At 48.0% G+C, this 19,899-nt stretch overlaps 2 protein-coding genes across 10 annotated transcripts in view; one reads left to right on the forward strand and one right to left on the reverse strand.

Moving 5' to 3' along the window:
* Positions 1–19,899, forward strand: part of LOC138513884 (uncharacterized) — a 588,633-nt gene that overhangs the window by 151,146 nt on the left and 417,588 nt on the right. The window lies entirely within an intron of this gene.
* Positions 1–19,899, reverse strand: part of SLC43A1 (solute carrier family 43 member 1) — a 383,027-nt gene that overhangs the window by 36,470 nt on the left and 326,658 nt on the right. The window contains exon 11 of the mRNA XM_069629016.1: positions 536–677. Within this exon, the coding sequence (XP_069485117.1) occupies positions 536–677 (142 nt within the window). The remainder of the gene's footprint in view (positions 1–535; positions 678–19,899) is intronic.

Genomic DNA, 19,899 nt, shown 5'->3' on the forward strand with positions numbered 1-19,899 from the left:
AAGTGGACAGGACATAGAAGTAAATTTAAGTTACTCGCCATAGTGACTACTGTACCCTTAGTCTATATTTCCCTGTCTTCCAAACGGCCCCCAACCTTCCCTGCTAATAAGTGCCCCTTAATAATTAACACTTACTGCGAAAGGTACTGGTAGCCTAGATGCGTGGGAGTGAGGGCAGTGTGCCAACATTCCTGTGCATGCACCCTTGGCATGTTTGTCAATTATCTCCTGTGCAGAGTGCTCTAGTCTCGTCCCCCTAGAGAAAACATCCCAAAAGTATGAAGGAAAGGGGACTATGGACTAGGAGTACACTAACCACTATGCAGTGGAACTTAAACCAGGCTCACCAGTGCCATGATTTGAAACCAGATCCAGGAGTCGTGCTTAGCACAGAGTGTCTGTATACCCACACAGTTCACTGGTGCCAGGGTTCACACTCAGTATACTTCTGAGAGGATGTGCACTCAGGAGTGCGTTTAATAATGCAGTTCATACACAGCTCACTAGTATCACGAGTAACACTCAGTTCACTTACCCAGTCACAGCGTCTGTTCCCATCACCTCACCCGGGGCATCCACGCACTCCTTCAGGCGCCAGTCCATGACGTACCCAATCAGAGGGCACGTGAACAGACACAGCAATTGCATGACACCAAAGATGGAGGAGTAGAAGCTGACTGTTGAGAGAGAGCAGGAGAGGCATTAGCAAATAGCATGGGTGCAGACCCTAGAGAGCAATCAATGCACAGAGAAGGACATTTACAGAGATGTTCTCACCACAGAGGAGATCTGTGCAAACAGTGACATTGAGCACACACTGGGCCCACAAAGAGAAGTGGGTGCAGGATACATGTCACATCATGCTGGAGACAGAAACAGAAGAGCATTTAAACTCTTGGGAACAGCAGAGGTTTGTTAGCTCTGTACATTTTAAGGAACCTGTGGTCACTCCTGATGCACTGCATCAGTTCGCTCATGCGTCGCTACTTATGCGTGGAGTGTGGGATCAGTGGTACATTTGGAGTATCGGGTAGACATCTGTGTTTCGAAATTTCCAGGGGCAAGGAAAGGGATGCTGAACCAACTTTTATTTTTTATTTAACTGTATTCGGTAACAACATACCTTCACAATATCAGACAATAAGTCAAATGGATAAAAAAAACACACGCAAAAACTCTACTTCACTATAAAATACATATCCTTTCAGAAGAAATGTAGCATCGTTGTACCTTGATATCATTGTACCCCATTGTCGAACCCTAAAACTGACCCCTTATCCAGCTAAGGGGTTCAGCACTGGTGCCCTGTGCACTCTCATTGCAGCCATCCCCGATGATACCCACCTGCAAACCCAGACACTGGTCTGAATCCTGCCAGTGACCTTTTTTGTGATCAGGATTTGAATGGCAACACTGCTATCTCCATTGGACTGGAGCGGCCCCCGCATGTCTGCATGCACTGTATTGTCCTGCTGAACTGTCCACACCACTCCACAGGTCTTTTTCAAGGCGTGTGTATTGCACAGGAGAATGTCATTGCAAATGGAGCTCTTAAGTAAGGGACCTTGTTGGATAACCTGTCAGGCCAGTAGGGTCGCAGTACAAAGATGAGGTTCTATGTAATAATGTCCCCGCAAAAATGTCTCCTGACCAAAAAAGTCACTGTTTTTTTGTGGACAAAATTATTACATTGAACATGCGGGGGACACCCCTGCAACCCCTGATTCTTTTTATTTTTTTGCACGGGGTGCAGGGGACATCCCCGCAACCCGTCCCCATACATAATATCACCATATATAATGTCGCCAAGGGCTTTTCCCGGGGACATTATGTATGGGCACATTATTACCTGATACCAAAGATGAGCAGTCACACCGAACTTTTGATGCATTTTCCCGTACAATACGCACACCTTGAAAAAGACCCATGTCGGGCCGAAACATGTGTCGGCTTTAAGTGTGTAATAAATCACTGTCATATCTGTGAAACAAGTGGCAAGACTCCTTAGTTATTACCGGACAATTCATGTCACATCACAAACCTCATTATCAGTATTCCAGCACCTGGGTGAACGAGGCTTCTTACCAAAACCCACTTCTAAACTCACTGAGACGGAAGAGCACCATCTCTAAAGAGCTTCTCACCGGCAGCAGGGCCCACCTTAACCATCATGATCAGTGCACTGATCTATATATCCTAGTGCTGTACTCCCTTTCCCAGTATTCCACAGGTCACTTGTGATCAGACACCATTCGGGGAGCCTGTAAATCCTGATCCCGGACAGAAGGTCTCTTAGCAGAGACTCGGACAAAGAGAACTTCAACCTAGGAGGAATACTGACCTTCCAAAACACAGATCAGCTCAGAAAGCCTGACCACAAGGTTCCTACACAATATTTGAATCTTCCTTTCCAGACTCTGCGGTTTCTTCCCAACCACATGTTTTCGTAGCAATATGAAAGCAAGGAACTGTAAACATCAGGGCAGGGGGTGCGCGACCAGTCCACCCCCATGATTCCCTTTTTGAAGACTTGTACATGCAGACGTCTAGCCTTCTTATATCTATTGTACTTCATGTTTGGTACCATTAGCTGAGGGAATAAAGGGCTATCTTCCTTTTCTAAGGAAATACCTGTAGCATTGATCTTTGTTACCTGTGATAAAAATTGTGCTACCATGTATCTGGTGCTGCCTCATACACCTCTTCCAAGGTAAGGCATAAAGCCGTCAACCACATATGAAATTGGTATCCTGTTCATTCATCGACAATAATTACTTACTGGTAATTTTCTACAAAGTAATTACCCTGAAAAATATAGGTGGTTTTAGGGAGGGGCTGTAAGAAAGGGGAGGGGGAGATATGGGGGATCCCCCCCAAAATAAAATATAAATTGGAAGTAAAAATGTGTAGTAAATTACCACAAAGTAATTACTGTGGATAAAATGACATGGAACCATTTAATGATCTGGGGTTTGTAAGCAGCGTCTATGTCCCTTTCATTATGAATCACTGTGTTTAGTGCTAAATTGGGGGTCAGAGGATTGCTAGCACGTTGCGGGTTAAATCCCCACACTACAGCGAGGAGGTCGTGCATAAAGGTTACCCTGTGCTTTCCAATCCCTATGGCACAAACTGGGAGATACTCTGGCTACCATTGGGAAATGACATGCAGTCACAAAAGGTAACACATGCCAACACAGTGATATGTGGTTCGAGAGGGAGAGATTCGTGACAGAAGCAGAGTTAAGAAATGGCGCAGTTGCCCTCCTGGCAGCTTAGGGGGTCAGGCAGTGACAGTGCACAAAACCCCAGAATGTGGCTCGCACTTGAGGGACCCTCCCTTCAAAGTGGGGAGGACTCCATCCAAGAGGACAGGGCCCACATGAATTGTGTGCAATCGTGCTGAGAAAGACTCCGATACTCCAGTATGGAGATCAGAGCCTCTGGCTGGATTTGGGCTCCACCTGTCAGAAAGGCTGAGATAGAGATGACAGAGTGACTCCCTAGACAGTGAACTAAGACACTCGCCAATGTGGGTCAGTGGCTGGCAGGTACAAAGAGATCATCGTGTTTCCCTTGTAAGTAGTTAAGGACGCACCGCATTATGCCTAGAGAGGGAGGCCTGGGAGTATAGCAACATAACCCCTTTCTAAGCTACATGGATGGCTGCCTATGGGAGCAGCTGACATTGTGTGATGCCTGAAAGGGAATACTGATAAGCTGAACTTAAAAGCAGAAAAAGGGACTCTTGCATGGTGTTTGGTGGCTGCTTTCCTCATGATCGAAAGAAAAGATCATGTGTATTTTGCAGAGGAGAGCAAGTCATCGTGCATTACTAATACGCTGTAACTACTTCGTGTTCGTTCCTGTAACCATAAGCACTGTAACCAATTTCTTAAGCGTAAGCGCCTAGATGCCTCCGGGTTTGGTGCGCTATGTAAATAAATAAACATGTTGATTTCTTGCTCCAGCTGATAAACGGGGGCAATTGGGGGCACAGCGCGTGCATGGGACTTATAAAGCACACACCTACCTGGGAAGCAACAGAACGCTGTAAACAGGGGTGGGTGCACACAGAGGGTAGCAGGCAGGTTGCAGCGGTAGTAGATGATACTGCGATGGGTAGGGAGAGCATGGGGTCCTCTGCAGGGTGGAGTGATCCCCGATTGGTGAAAGGTTCATTAAAGAGTATGGTCTTCAGGGCCTTCCTGTCAAGAAGTCTAGGCTATATTAGGGGGTTGGGGGAGCGGGGAGTCTGATCTGCATGTGTAACTTATTCCAGAGACAAGGTGTGCAGCATGAAAGGAACTGTTTCACAGGCCTTTGCTTGCACTCTAGCGAAGGCTTGGCTTCTGGTTGTGTTTACATGTTCATACACTGATTATCAGAAGGTACTGAGGTGGCTATGCAGCAAAGATACAAAAGACACTCAAGTGGGCTTGACGTCAGAGTAAAACAGTGTGAGATGAAACGTTTGGAATGATTTATTTGGTGTTTTATACTGTGTCACGTGAGTGCATGTATCCACTGCCGTACCTAGGATGCTGAAACATAGGCATTGGGCCTGCACTGCAAGTCAGAAATCACTCTGCTAAAATCACTTCAAACAATAAGCCAGTTCTTTTAGACCCATACACTCAAAGACATTGCTTAACAAGCATTGGCAATGCCAATAGTTTTGGCGTTTACTGTTCTTTGCATTTTGCATTTATAGGGTGCAAGGAGGAGAGTGCAAAGTTTCAAAGCAGGATGCAATAAGGTGGTGCCGATGTGCAATGGAATGCGAAGGGGAATAGGGCAACGGAGGAAGCCAACATAGAGGGTGCTGAGGACGAGCAAGAGGACATTTGAGCGAGAAAGCGGGAGAGAGCAGTGGTCGAAGTGGGCGGGGGTGGCTGGGAGAGGTGCTCCTCTACCTTTTAAAATAAAGTTGTACTGTTCCTATACTTTTATTTAAAAAAGAAACCGTTCCGGAAGGGTTTCATTTTGAAATAAAAGTGTAGGAAGAGGTTGAAACTTGCACTTTCAGTGCACTGCACTGAACGATTCCTTAAACAGCAGGTGCATGTGTTTGGGGGTTTGTATTGTGCATGGGTGGGAGTGTGGCGATGGGGTTTGTGGGGAGCAGGGGCAGGCCAATATGGAACATAGTTCCACTACTTCTTTTCGTACACTTGACCACTGGGAGAAAATAAGAGAAAAAGTGAGTGTGGAGGAAGGATGAGAGAAAAGGTAAGGGCTGCAGAGGTGAGGGATGGGGACGGCGGAATAAGGGGTCTACATGTACATATTGGGAAGCACATACCAATATCATAGAACATGTTTTTTACGTTAATATCTGGTTCGTACATGCATTTAAGGATTGGGTGGTTACTCTGGATAATCAATTACACATAAATAAGGAGATGTATGGAAGAATGTAATGACCCCGGTGCAAATACTGTCAACCCTATTTTTCTGCTGCAGCAAAATGTGTCTAGTGAGTGTAGGAAGTCAGAAGGGCAGGTTTTCAAAGGTCGTTTGATCTGAGCACTTAGCAAACAAGTGCACCTGAAAAGGGTCCCGAATTAGCAGCAACTCTAATGGCCTGTTGTGCCTCTGTAACTAACTTTGCTGGCTGGTTGTATGTTCTACGTGCTAGGGTCGACATGAGTTGGAAACATAAGCATTATACCACGGTTGGTGAATTATGTCCATATATCTCTCAAATTCTTGCAGTCCCACCCACTACCCGTTCCTCTCCACCCAAAACACATCCTCCCTTGATCACGTGGAGGCAGCTCTGGCACACTGCCAGTGTTATTCCTAAGCAGTCAGCTCTTCGGAGAGGTAATGGTTTAATTGGAGTTGTAAATGAGCTCCTCATTTAATAAAAAAGTTTTAACCAAGTGCGCCTTCAACCACTTTATTTTAAAAAATATGTGCTTCCTCACTTCTGTTCCTTGCACTGAATTCCTGTTATAAACAACTTTGCTTTGTGGTGTAGATATTACATAGGCAATTGCCAGGCACTAGCATCATATGCCCAGGTACTGAGACCATTTGCCAGCTCTTGCCACCTTATGCCAAGATAGTAGCATTATGGCAATGCCAGAGTAATGCCCATCCTATGCTTACACAAAAGCGAAAATGATTGTCCTTGACAATGCATATCCAGCACGATTCGTCGCTGGGTTTTGTTTTTCCTGAATGGGGGAAGTCTGAGTCCATCTCAGCACTCACTCCTACTCTATTGCCCCTGTTCTCTGCAGTGTCCTACAAGACTACCCACTTTCTCCGTCCACCTCTCTGTATATCTGATCCTGCTCATCTCCTTCAGTAGTGCTACAAAGGCTACAAGGGTAAAGGTCGCCTTCAGTGCTCTAAGTGGGATATGAAATGGAGGTTAGCTCACGGGGTAGGGATTACGGTATTAAGTATTTAATTGGGGTGGCCATTTGACCCAAAAAAAGAAGCAGGCACGTGTCTAATGTTCCTATTGTTGCACCTACTGCTCGCGTTACAGTGCCGACCCCTACAGGCACCCCTTTCACCACATGTGCGATGAATGGGCTACCTGTGGGGGTTTTTGGGCTAGTGGGGGGAACCGCAGCCAGGCTACCGCCAGGCAACTTCAGCGTGGTTGCTCTTTTTCGGAGGGTCCTGCACCCCAGTACTGCCCCGCATCACTCCGATCAGGATAAACAGCTGCTGCATTTGGGAGGATCCACTTCTGGTTCAAAGAGTCTGACGCTGCCACGATACAGCCTCAACCAATACAGGGCCTCTGTGCCGACAGCGTGCTCTCCAATAGGCAGAGGCTCTGGATAATGCCTGCCTGGTGTTACTTGGGCTGGGAGCGCCGCCGCGCTGGCTGCGGCAGACACGTGAACTTTGCAGATGCTGCTGTAGGCTTTGACAGGAGCTGCTATACTGTTCAAGCTCAGTAGCACACCAGAGTATTCTGGTATTCAATGTTTGTACAGTATTTTTTTTCACAACAGCTTTCTTTCCACAAAATGCATGGGTGCACTCCTTCAAAAAACAAGGCCCAACTGGTGCTTCTGCCATTTCATTGCCAAGCGTGTGCAGGTTGCTATGTCAACGCCATACACTGCTCCCGAACTCCCCCTTTTCCTTTCTCTTAAACAGTACCAATGTTTTGGCGAAGTTTTTGGTGGCTTGCGCCACCAAAAAGCGCCAAAACCACGTATGTGTTCATGAAGCCAGTGAACATTGCCTTTTATCAATTCCCAAGATATTTACAGACAACCCCTCATCTGCCAACAAAGTGCAGAAATATCCCAGAACAGGTTGGAAAAGGTCAACTGTGAGAGGACAACATGTTTTGCTACCATCTGTCTTTGACACAAAAACCTGGGCAAAGCCTCTTCAACATGGCTGCTGAAATCCACCCTTACCCTGAACCCCTTCCGAGCGGCATGTGACAAGAGCCCTGTCCTCTGCTCGGGCACTTAGGGGACAGTAACAACCTTCTCTCACTGGCTGCCAAGAGGCACAACAGCTCTGGCCTGAGCCAGAGACCTAAACAAGGACCAAGACCATCCTAGGAATGAGCAGTTGCTATTGGTGTTTTTGCCATTTTAAGGGCGTGGTTGTAACCCTGTCAGACCCGCCTTGCTGTAAACCAAAGTAAGTTGGTGGTCTGGATACCCGAGTATAAACCGTATGTTATAACCTCAAGAAGCAGATATGAAAAGACTCTGCTGTAGGTAACAGCGTACAACACCCTACATAGTTCATCTCAAACATGCCTGATCGTGGCCAGATGATGTTACAAAGAATGGCACCATTTAAGCAGCAACCAGGAAAGCTCAGCTGCAACGTGTTTGCCTTGGAAACAAGACGACACAGAGCAACAAAGATTCGATCCCCGGGTCCGCGCTTAGAAACCTCATGGATATTAAGCGCGTTATAAATAAACTATAAAACACACATTGATCTTCATGCGGGAAAACAAGAAAGAATTATGTTGTTGTTAATTGGCGATACTTAGCATTAGTAGGGGCAAAAGGAAACTCACGCCTTACCTCTTTACTGTATGATATGATTGGTTATTTATAGCGTGCTTAATTTAATGCCCAGAGGTTTCTAAGCGCGGACCTGGGGATCGGACCTGTGTTCTTCATTACACTCCCACTTGACAGATGCAGATGGAAGGTGAGGACGCCAAGGAGCGCAGGTAGACTCTTGTCATCCAATAGCTCGACAGCAGTGTGTAGTGGAGTGGAGCGCTTGGCAGTGCAATTGCATTTACTGGTAAGGGTCTACCTGCATAAGTTGGGAGGACAGTCGGGCCTCTTTAAGGCACAGTGCACTGACAGCAGGATGGACTTGGGAGAAATCCCATCCCTCCATGAATGGTTGTGATTGTTTGGCATAAACGTGCTGTGCTATTTCTCTCATTAGCACTCCAACTTTCTGTGTAGCATCTGAAGTGATCTTGAGGGGGCAGGGCCGGCCTTAGCCCCCCCCCCCCCCACCACACCAGCTTGGGGAGTCTTTCAAGGTCTTCCCCGAGCTGGTGTGGCGGGAGAAGGCTCGGCAGGCATCCTATTGAAATTAAATGCGCACCGCTCTCGGGAGAGGGGTGCATTAAATAACAATAGGGCGCTGATGCTTTTGCATCAGCGCCTATTGAAAAATGTGCTCCCCTCCCCCACATGACCAGCGGAGGGAGGGCACCACATTTTTATTTTGCTGCCCGGGACGCTGCCGCAGCTAAGGCTGGCCCTGTGTGGGGGAATGCAGGACCCTGCCATGCTCGTTTCCTGAATTCCCCCTCTGTCTGCTACTTTGCAATCTGTCGTGAAACATCAGGAACGGCTTTATACATGCCAACAGAATTTGCCTGTTTGATGGGGAAAAAACCCAACATTATTTGGTCTTGGATAATTAGAAGGTGCTGGTGGGAAGTGCCAGAGTGTTGAGTATGGAGATTATTATGGAAGTCCACGGTATCAGGGCTGGCATGCAGAGGCACCACCAAGGGGTTTGCCAAGGGCGGGGGGGTCATCACAAGGTAGGTTTACAGGAGTAAATACTAGCATTGATTGGCAAAGCTATCACACGTGCGTTCTTACAAGGCCAAATACCAGTATTCTAGAGCAAAGCTATCACACGTGCGTTCTTACAGGGGAAAATATTGGTATGCAGGAGAAAGGCCATAACATGTGTTCTGAGAGTGGTATCACTGGCATTATTGGGCAACGCCATGGCGGATGTGTTCTTACAGAGGCAGTGCTGTCCTTATTGGGCAAATCCATATGTCTGTATTCTTGCAGTGGCACTACTGTCATTCTTGGGCAAAGCCAACGTGAATGTGTTCTTACAGTGGCAGTACTGGCATTATGGGGAAAATGCTGGCATATAATGTGGGCATTGGCATCCTAAAAATGTGTTGGAAATACTGCCTACGTTCTTTTGTTGGCCCGGCATCCGTTGGATTTGTTCTTATGTTACCCTACACATCGAATTGTAAGTTGTATGGCTTTATACCAAACGTTTCACAGAAAGTGTGCTGAATATGCACCATTTTAAGCCCGTATTTTAAAAAATCTCTCAGATGGAGAACCCTCCCGAATCTCCGTTGGTTTCTTCGTGCTTCTTCACCACTATACTCGGTCACTAGCGATCATTACTGCGAAATAATGACGCCCCTCTTGTTGCAAGAAATCACCAGCCGTTACTCCAGGACCCTTTTTTAAATACTGTAACCACTACTGTCATCCAATGATGTGCAATCAGGACAATTATGCAACGTGAAGCTTCATCGAGGAGGTGGCGGCCTGGTTGTCTTACCCTGAGGTAAAGGAACGGGAGATCAGCAAATCATAAAACCTGCAGCCAAGTGAACTTCTACTGTACACACTCGTAGCCTCTTCCATTTTAATCTCTAAGTCAAGCGTCATGGGGGTGCCAGTTATGGGAGAGAGCTCGGCCATGGATGATGCTCGCTGGCTGCTTGTTTAACTAGCACATAGGCCCGGGAGAAGCTCAGCTCGGACGTGCACTATTAAAATAGAGTGGGATCGGTCTATTTTATTTTAAACAAGGGTGGAGAGCCTTCCACAGCTGCTGTAACGTCTGAAAGTTAAATAAAGCACTCAAAAGTACTGAGGAAAGGAAAGGGGTGCTGGTCATACCTCTTGGGCGAGGCCCAGATTCAGACCCCAATGTCATATAACTGGTAGTCTGTGCAAAGCTGTTTGGATCTGATGTGTGACATTTGGTAACCCCGCCAAGCTTCCGGAGGGCCGGTTTACAAAAAGTATGTGCTTTAAAATACCCTCCAGGGGCAGATCGCAGGTATCAAGTCCAGTGTGTTTTTGTGGTTTAGTCTCACCCGGTAGGTGAGTGGCCTTACCCCAGGCATCTGTGTATTGGCATCAGGGGTGTTGCTAGGTCTGTAAACGATCTGGGGCTACACTAATGTCGGGACTGTCCGGACTTGGGGCTAGCTAGGCTTTTTGGTTGTAGTCTCTGATCTTCTATCCAGGGCTCCAACCAAAACACCCAGGGCTATAGCCCCCACTAGCAACGCCTCTGATTGGCATCCACCTGCCATGCTGCCTGGACGTTGTGTTACTCAACGGCATGCGTGCCTGCCCCAAAGAGCCCGGTTGCGAGACTCGTGAGAGAGTGAAAGGACAAGGGTGCAAGAAGTGGCCACAATGGTGACATGTGTATGCCATCCAAAGCGCCAGAATAAATTAAAGAAAAGCTGCAACCCAAAGGCTGTGGACCTGGCCACAGAGGTTCTTCTCACCAGGTGAAGGCCACACTTTCAGTTTGCTCAGACTTGAGGAACCCCAGTGGGTGTCCACAACCAAGTGACCACTAGCCAAGAATGAGTTCAGAGGTGGCCACATTCCAAGAGGGTGTGCGGGTAGTCTGTAGTGAAAAGGGTGAAAGCAAGTTGTTTCAATGGGCGTGAAAGAGTACAGTGCCAATGCGGAATGCAGGGAAAGTGTGGATGGAGTATTCAAGTAGAACGGCATGAGACGAAGTGGCGAATCCGACTCCTGAATGAAGGATGGTTTCTCTGAGGGACACAAAAGGGTAGGTATGTCTGTACAGTTATGAGCAATGCAGACAGAGCATGTACGTCCTGTCGTTAGCATTGGGAACTAAAGGCTGAGAATGTGAGATGCGGATTATATGGAAACGGGAGGCCAGGCGGTAAAGCAAAAGGGTACCCCAGGGGCAGGCCACAGGGCTTTCAGGAGGCAAGCTAGGCCAGGGGCCGCATGCACGGTGGAGCCCGCGACCAGGTAGAGGGCGGAGGCAGGTGGGATGCACTCAATTAGGGGACCTGGAAGACTGCAGAGTTGCATAGCAAGGGTGGCTGGGATAATGGAGAATTGGTTGGAAGACCTCTGCAGTAGTGAAGGGGCAATCGCAGAGAGGCCGGCTACATTTGAAAAATAATTGTAATAGTGAGAGTTGATGGAAGTTGCGGGGGAATGGGGCAAAGTTAATGATGGCACCGAGAAAGGGGGCAGTGAAGAAGTAACAGTTGGGTGCATATGCCCCAAAAGTTGTTAAGACGGAACGAGGGGGAGAGAGAAGTGAGTGGCAAAAAGAAAGAGGATTTAAGTGAAGAACACGTGTAAGGAGGCCAAGAGCGACCTGGAAAGCAGGCCCTGCAAAGAGAACAGCAGTAAGAGAGGCAGGAAGAAAGTAAGTCAAATAGAAAAATGAGGAGGCAGAGCGGGGAAGATTGACATGCTAGAGACAGTGAACAAAGGTTAAGAGAAGGGATGGGATGGAGCTGGGTGCATAGTTTGAGCAAGAATGTGCAGTCCCTAATGGAAGGTAGGGATAGAGTCAGTAGGTGCTTGCTGGATGCAAGCACGTGCATGGTCCTATTAGGGATAGCCAACAACTCCCGCTGCACAGGCAGAGATTCCCATCAATTGAATGGGCTATGGCCAGCAGCTACATAGTGATGCAACGGAGGGACTGCCCAGTCTACCGGACATTTGAATTCGGCTAATCAGGGAGGGGTTGGTAAGGTCCCAAGGATGGCCAGTCCCAAGAAGAGAATGCATTTGCTGGTAATTCACCATGTAGTACTGCAAGGTTAGTTATACATTTTTGCACAAGTGCAGGACACTTGAAGGACAGCATCCTAAAGAAAGCTGTGGATAACAACACAAGGACAGACGACTGTGGATAAGCTAGGTTAACAGCTGATCCCCAGCGAAAGGGGGGGAAAATAAGGTGATAGTTGGTCCACCAGTGATATCCAGCAAAATGTAGGCCCAGCAGAAAGCACAGGCGAGACTGAGCTTCCGTCACCCAGCACTTAAGGAAGCATTAGAAGGCTTCCCCAGAGGGGCGAGGCAGCTGACTTTCTGTATACGTCTGTTCACAGAGCAGTTATGGACTCTTGTCACTGGCCTTAGGGTGGCTTACAGCCAAGGAGATGCCCAGTGAACTATTGTTTTTCAGATTCAGAATGAATGCAGCGTCTGAGACGTTTCACTGGGCCTCCCATTGACAAGTGTAATGTTTCACTGCAGATGATATTATTTAAGAAGGTGCAGGGCACGTTCAGAAGAACCCATGCCCTGTCATAGCTAGAAGGTAATTGTCTGAATGACTGAAATGGGCTTGTGACTTCTGCTTCACTCAGCAAGGCAGTGGAAAAGGTTTAGGAGAGAAAACGGATGTCATCTTGGAAAAGGCGGGCATTAAGTCTGCTGTTAATGCCAGCGCCACCCAAGATGCTGTCTGCTAGAATTGGCAATCTGGAGGGCTTCCCATAAGCAGCAGAAGTAGGAGAAGTGCCATGTGACTGCCTGGTACACTTATAAAAAGATACCAGTGGTGGTTCTTTCTGTGAACAAACGTGATGGATAAGGCCTTCCTGGGCATAGAGTCGGACACAGAAAAACATGAGTGCAATCTGCTCAGGTCTAAAGTGTAGAAGTCAAGACGCCACACGGGTACTGTAATGACTAACTGGCCAATAGGGTAACTCTAACTCGCCTGGGTCGGCCATTACCAGGACGGTTGGCTAGAGCAACAATGAGATTTCATCAGCCTAAACCACGGGTCTGCAACCTTTGGGTCTCCAGCTGTGTTGCACTACAACTCCCATCAGTCACAGCCAGCAAAGTAATGGGCGCTAGAGGCCAAAACACCTTGCAGAGCTCTGGCCTAAACAATGAGGTGAAGGACACCTTGATGGATGTCTATGACCTCATGCAGAATTTCATTGAAGTGTCCATGTGAAGGGTCAGATAGTGCTGAGTAAAGAGTTGCATCTTTGTACAGGTGCATCAGCGGTCTTGTTTTTTGGAGTCGTTTGGAGGAAACAGAAGTCTACTGAGATATGCCCGTGGATTGAAAAAAGGAAGGAGTTAGTGTGTGTAAACATAAACATCCTAGACCTTTTCTCCAAACTCGGAGATGTGGAGATTTGGGGGCCAATACTGGCTAACAAGAACGTTGTATGCTGGTCAGAGCGCTGGGGACAATAACTCGGCAAGATGGCCTCACATGCTTACACTTCCTAGCGCTTTCACATTGAGGCGTCTGGGACTAAATATGTGCTTCACTGCTAATGTCACAAGAAGGGCAGCCCTTTCCCCTGTTAAATGGAAGGTAATCAGAAGACCGAGCAGGCAAGATTCCGCCCTTCCCACAATACTGCTGGACATTGGCCTTCCCAGAAGAACATGCTGGCACAGAATGTGGCTGGCAGGGTGATAGAGTGAAACAAGGAAAGGCGTGTAGCGATGCCCGACAGTGGCACAGAATGTGGCTGGCAGGGTGATAGAGTGAAACAAGGAAAGCAGTGTAGCGATGCCCGACAGTGGCACAGAATGTGGCTGGCAGGGTGATAGAGTGAAACAAGGAAAGCAGTGTAGCGATGCCCGACAGTGGCACAGAATGTGGCTGGCAGGGTGATAGAGTGAAACAAGGAAAGGAGTACAGCAGATGCCCGACAGCGGCACAGAATGTGGCTGGCAGGGTGATGGAGTGAAACAAGGAAAGCAGTGTAGTGATGCCCGACAGTGGCACAGAATGTGGCTGGATGGGTGATAGAGTGAAACAAGGAAAGCAGTGTAGCGATGCCCGACAGTGGCACAGAATGTGGCTGGCAGGGTGATAGAGTGAAACAAGGAAAGCAGTGTAGCGATGCCCGACAGTGGCACAGAAGGTGGCTGGCAGGGTGAAAGAGTGAAACAAGGAAAGCAGTGTAGCGATGCCCGACAGTGGCACAGAATGTGGCTGGCAGGGTGATAGAGTGAAACAGGGAAAGGAGTACAGCAGATGCCCGACAGCGGCACAGAATGTGGCTGGCAGGGTGATAGAATGAAACAAGGAAAGCAGTGTAGCGATGCCCGACAGTGGCACAGAATGTGGCTGGCAGGGTGATAGAGGGAAACAAGGAAAGGAGTACAGCAGATGCCCGACAGCGGCACAGAATGTGGCTGGCAGGGTGATAGAGTGAAACAAGGAAAGGAGTACAGCAGATGCCAGACAGCGGCACAGAATGTGGCTGGCAGGGTGATAGAGTGAAACAAGGAAAGGAGTACAGCAGATGCCCGATAGTGGCACAGAATGTGGCTGGCAGGGTGATAGAGTGAAACAAGGAAAGGAGTGTAGAGATGCCCGACAGTGGCACAGAATGTGGCTGGCAGGGTGATAGAGTGAAACAAGGAAAGGAGTGTAGCGATGCCGACAGTGGCACAGAATGTGGCTGGCAGGGTGATAGAGTGAAACAAGGAAAGCAGTGTAGCGATGCCCAACAGTGGCACAGAATGTGGCTGGCAGGGTGATAGAGTGAAACAAGGAAAGGAGTACAGCAGATGCCCGACAGCAGCACAGAATGTGGCTGGCAGGGTGATAGAGTGAAACAAGGAAAGCAGTGTAGCGATGCCCGACAGTGGCACAGAATGTGGCTGGCAGGGTGATAGAGTGAAACAAGGAAAGCAGTGTAGCGATGCCCGACAGTGGCACAGAATGTGGCTGGCAGGGTGATAGAGTGAAAAAAGGAAAGCAGTGTAGCGATAACCGACAGTGGCACAGAATGTGGCTGGCAGGGTGATAGAGTGAACAAGGAAAGGAGTGTAGCGATGCCCGACAGCGGCACAGAATGTGGCTGGCAGGGTGATAGAGTGAAACAAGGAAAGGAGTGTAGCGATGCCCGACAGCGGCACAGAATGTGGCTGGCAGGGTGATAGAGTGAAACAAGGAAAGGAGTGTAGCGATGCCCGACAGCGGCACAGAATGTGGCTGGCAGGGTGATAGAGTGAAACAAGGAAAGCAGTGTAGCGATGCCCGACAGCGGCACAGAATGTGGCTGGCAGGGTGATAGAGTGAAACAAGGAAAGGAGTGTAGCGATGCCCGACAGCGGCACAGAATGTGGCTGGCAGGGTGATAGAGTGAAACAAGGAAAGCAGTGTAGCGATGCCCGACAGCGGCACAGAGTGTGGCTGGCAGGGTGATAGAGTGAAACAAGGAAAGGAGTGTAGCGATCCCCGACAGCGGCACAGAATGTGGCTGGCAGGGTGATAGAGTGAAACAAGGAAAGCAGTGTAGCGATGCCCGACAGCGGCACAGAATGTGGCTGGCAGGGTGATAGAGTGAAACAAGGAAAGCAGTGTAGCGATGCCCGACAGCGGCACAGAATGTGGCTGGCAGGGTGATAGAGTGAAACAAGGAAAGCAGTGTAGCGATGCCCGACAGCGGCACAGAATGTGGCTCGCAGGGTGATAGAGTGAACAAGGAAAGGAGTGTAGCGATGCCCGACAGTGGCACAGAATGTGGCTGGCAGGGTGATAGAGTGAAACAAGGAAAGGAGTACAGCAGATGCCCGACAGCGGCACAGAATGTGGCTGGCAGGGTGATAGAGTGAAACAAGGAAAGCAGTGTAGCGATGCCCGACAGCGGCACAGAATGTGGCTGGCAGGGTGATAGAGTGAAACAAGGAAAGCAGTGTAGCGATGCCCGACAGCGGCACAGAATGTGGCTGGCAGGGTGATAGAGTGAAACAAGGAAAGGAGTGTAGCGATGCCCGACAGCGGCACAGAATGTGGCTGGCAGGGTGATAGAGTGAAACAAGGAAAGGAGTACAGCAGATGCCCGACAGTGGCACAGAATGTGGCTGGCAGGGTGATAGAGTTTCTCTAGCAGATGCCCGACAGCGGCACAGAATGTGGCTGGCAGGGTGATAGAGTGAAACAAGGAAAGCAGTGTAGCGATGCCCGACAGTGGCACAGAATGTGGCTGGCAGGGTGATAGAGTGAAACAAGGAAAGGAATACAGCAGATGCCCGACAGCGGCACAGAATGGTTTACATGATGATTGATGCCCGCCTGGCTGTCTGGAAGATCTATAGCAAAGTCCCGCCGGGGGGTGTATAGGTCAACGTAGTGATCTGAGGTACGGAGGGTCTTGCTATCTTGAGCCGCAACCGTAAGAGAACAAGGGTAGTTACCCAACATGGGCTTGGGCAGAAAGTTGATTGCAGGTTGAATCAGGTTGGTAGGGAAGACCCATTTAAAGAGAATTGGCTATAGAAAGTAATGGAAGCAACACTGCCAAACCGGCGCCGAGGGACCAATGTCGGTGGGAACACGAGAGACTGAGCTAAAAGGAACTGGTGCGAAAAAAATGGAAACAAGAGAATGGAGATTACATTAAGTTCCACTTAAGATTGGCGGATTTAATTAGTATGAGGAATAAGGGGGCGCAGGGCCAAGCTATCAGGCCTGTCTATTTCATCCCCAAAGGTGTTCTTGGGCAGAGCAGTTTTGCCCCTGGATGCCGCATCGGCAGAGAGAATTGGGGATTTGAACAATATCAGAAAGACTTGATATTAAAAGCAAGACCCTATTTCCTCTAATAGTCCATGTGCATAGAATGCAAAGCTGTACAAGGAGTTTTTTTTTAAAACCTCATCAGAAGGAAGAAAGAATGTGGCAAGGCCCTTGGTGTACAGTATGTGTTGTATATGTGTTTGTGTTTACTAACGTAATGTATTTTGCATAGACAGAGCCTGTCGCTGTGCAACTACTACAGAGTACTGTGTTCATATATATATATTGGGTTTGGGTCTATATGACCCAAAACATTTGACCTAATAACATTTTATAAAATGTATTTGACCTTTTTTTGGTCTAAAATGCAGGGTAAGACTTCCCGCAGATCCCCCCCCCCCCCACTTCCCCTCAACCTCATCTATACCATTACCCACCTCATACACATATTTAATTAAATTTGACCGAAAAAAGGTCAAAAAAGTAGATCAAATGTTTTAGGTCAAATGTTTTTAGGTCAATTATGCTAATACCATATATTGCAGTGTTATCAGATAGTGGGCCGAGGAGTAAAATTCTAGTAATTGGAAGGGGCACCAAGACTGGGGCAGACTTTTGGGCTTTCACCGTGCCGATGGAGTCACATGATTGCACCAACTTAACTGGGAGTGGCCAGTAGAAGGCACAGAGTTAAAGACACATGGTCGAGTGCCTCCCAGCTCAATGGGGCGAAGATAATCCTGCAGCGCACAAAATAGAAGTTTGGCGAGAAGTGAGCTAAGGGAAAAGGGGGATTACTCTCACCAAAGACAGGGAATTGGCAGGGCTACCAGGGGGTCACCAAATGTGGTGGCAAGAATAATCAGAGGCATTCAACTAAGAGGATATTTCCTTTTAAATATAGCACTATTTGGTACCCTTTTTTTATAGCCTTGCCAAAACTGTGGCATCTTTGTTTGCCCGCATGCTTAATTATTTTAGTCCTACTAAGTTTACACAACATCAAAAGATACCTAGGTTCATCTTAACACTCTAAGTGGGATCTGCGAACCCCCATCAAGCTGTGGAGTGCCTAATTCATTTAAAACAATGCAAGTGGCAAAGGCGTGTCTGCCTAAACCAAGGTTGTCCAACATACGGCCCGCGGGCCACAATGCGGCCCTCCAAGCCATTTCATGTGGCCCGCGAGGCTGTACAGACAACATTGAACAAATAAAGAAATACACTGGGCCGTGGTGGAGGACTGTTACTGCCTCTGGTGCCCCCTAAAAGGGGCAGGGGGGGGCACCAGAGGCAGTAACAGGCCACGGCCGGTTTATTTATTTATTTGTTCAATGTTTGTCGGGTCCGTGGACCCGATTAATTTATTTATTTATGCAATGTTGGGCGGACCCAACATTGCAGAAATAAATAAATTAATTGGGTCCTCGGACCCGGCAAACATTGAACAAATAAATAGGCCGTGGCAGAGGAATGTTACTGCCTCTGCCACGGCCCGGTTTATTTATTTATTTGTTCAATGTTTGTCGGGTCCGTGTACCCGATTAATATATTTATTTCTGCATAAATAAATTAATCGGGTCCACGGACCCGACAAACATTGAACAAATAAATAAATAAACCGACCCGTGGTCTGTAACTGCCTCTGGTGCCCCCAGCACCAGAGGCAGTTACAGGCCACGGCCCAGTTTCAGGGGCGCAGAGTATGCGGGTGCTCCGGCCCCCCAGGCCGGAGAGAAGAGACGCAGTATGGATGGTCCTTTGTTCCATCCATACTGTGTCTCTCTGACGGCCCGGGTGAAAGCCGGGTAAAAAACAATGTTTAAAAATTGTGGGACGGATGCAAAGCAAGAGGCTCTTGCCTTGCATCTGTCCCTCAATTTCTAAAAATCGTTTTGGGTCGGGTATACTTCTACATCTGTGTGCACGGATGTAGAGGTACACCCAACCCAAAACGATTTTTAGAAATGGAGGCACAGATGCAAAGCAAGTCTTTCCCTCAATGTCTAAAAATCGTTTTGGGTTGGATGTATTTGTACATCTGTGCACCCCTCATGACAAGAGGGGTGCACAGATGTAGAGGTGTAATATACCCAGAGGGATCAAACCTGTGTTTCTCCTTGTCGTCTTGCTTCCAAGGCGAGCACGTTGCCCCTGAGCTATTCTCCCGACACACTGAAGATCTGAAGTGCATTTAATGATACAGAACCAGAACTATTGAACAAGTCTAACATCATCTTCATCATCATCAGAATAAATCAACACGGTTGTGGTTATACAAGAGCTAATATATTTAAAGGGATGGAATTACTCCGAATGTAGCTGCACTATTCAATAACCCAAAGTGCTTAAGCATAGTTAATGTGATAATATGACACTTCTCACCATTGGGACAGTACTTCCTTGGACAGAGTTTCACACTGAAGAAGTGAGCAAGTGATCCGGGGTCTGCAGCCCACACACATGCATAGGATTCCCATGCACCTACTTGCGAGATTTTCACCAAATTAGTGAGATTGTGCTCCAAGGCACACGCACAGTCTTTGCTCTGAGGTTTGACACACTCACAGGATGGGATGGCATTTCATTCTCCTATCCTAGTTGTGTTGCTCTGCCTTTTGAGGGCTACTACAACCTGGATGATTATAGAGGGGTGGAGTAGGGGCAGTATTGGCCTACTGGAATGCAGCTGGAAGGCTTAAACCTCCTTCTTACTTGCCTTTAGTATATGCAATACATGCTAGCCAATGTTTCCACTGTTCTGCACCCCCCCTGCCACCCTAGCACCGAGTTGGCGACTACGTGCAAATGCGGTCATATAAGTGCTGGTTATGTCACTTCCTATATTTGGGCACCACCCGGGAAATTCATAAGTCGGCTCCCCTGCCCGATTTATTTATTCAATGTTTGTCGGGCCCGTGGACACGATTAATTAATTGATTTCTGCAATGTTGGGTATGTGGCGGAGGACTTTTACTGCCTCAGGTGCCCCCTGGAATAGGATTATGCTTCTTTCATTACCACAGAAGTAATGAATGTGTATTACAGAGATAAGCTGGCATATGTATTGGGCACACTGCACATGCTCAGGCAGCATCAATCATGCCTTGTAGAGGACAA

This window comes from Ambystoma mexicanum, chromosome 12 (genome assembly GCF_040938575.1).
Source record: "Ambystoma mexicanum isolate Mex_15411 chromosome 12, UKY_AmexF1_1, whole genome shotgun sequence".
NCBI classification, from domain to species: Eukaryota; Metazoa; Chordata; class Amphibia; order Caudata; family Ambystomatidae; genus Ambystoma; species Ambystoma mexicanum.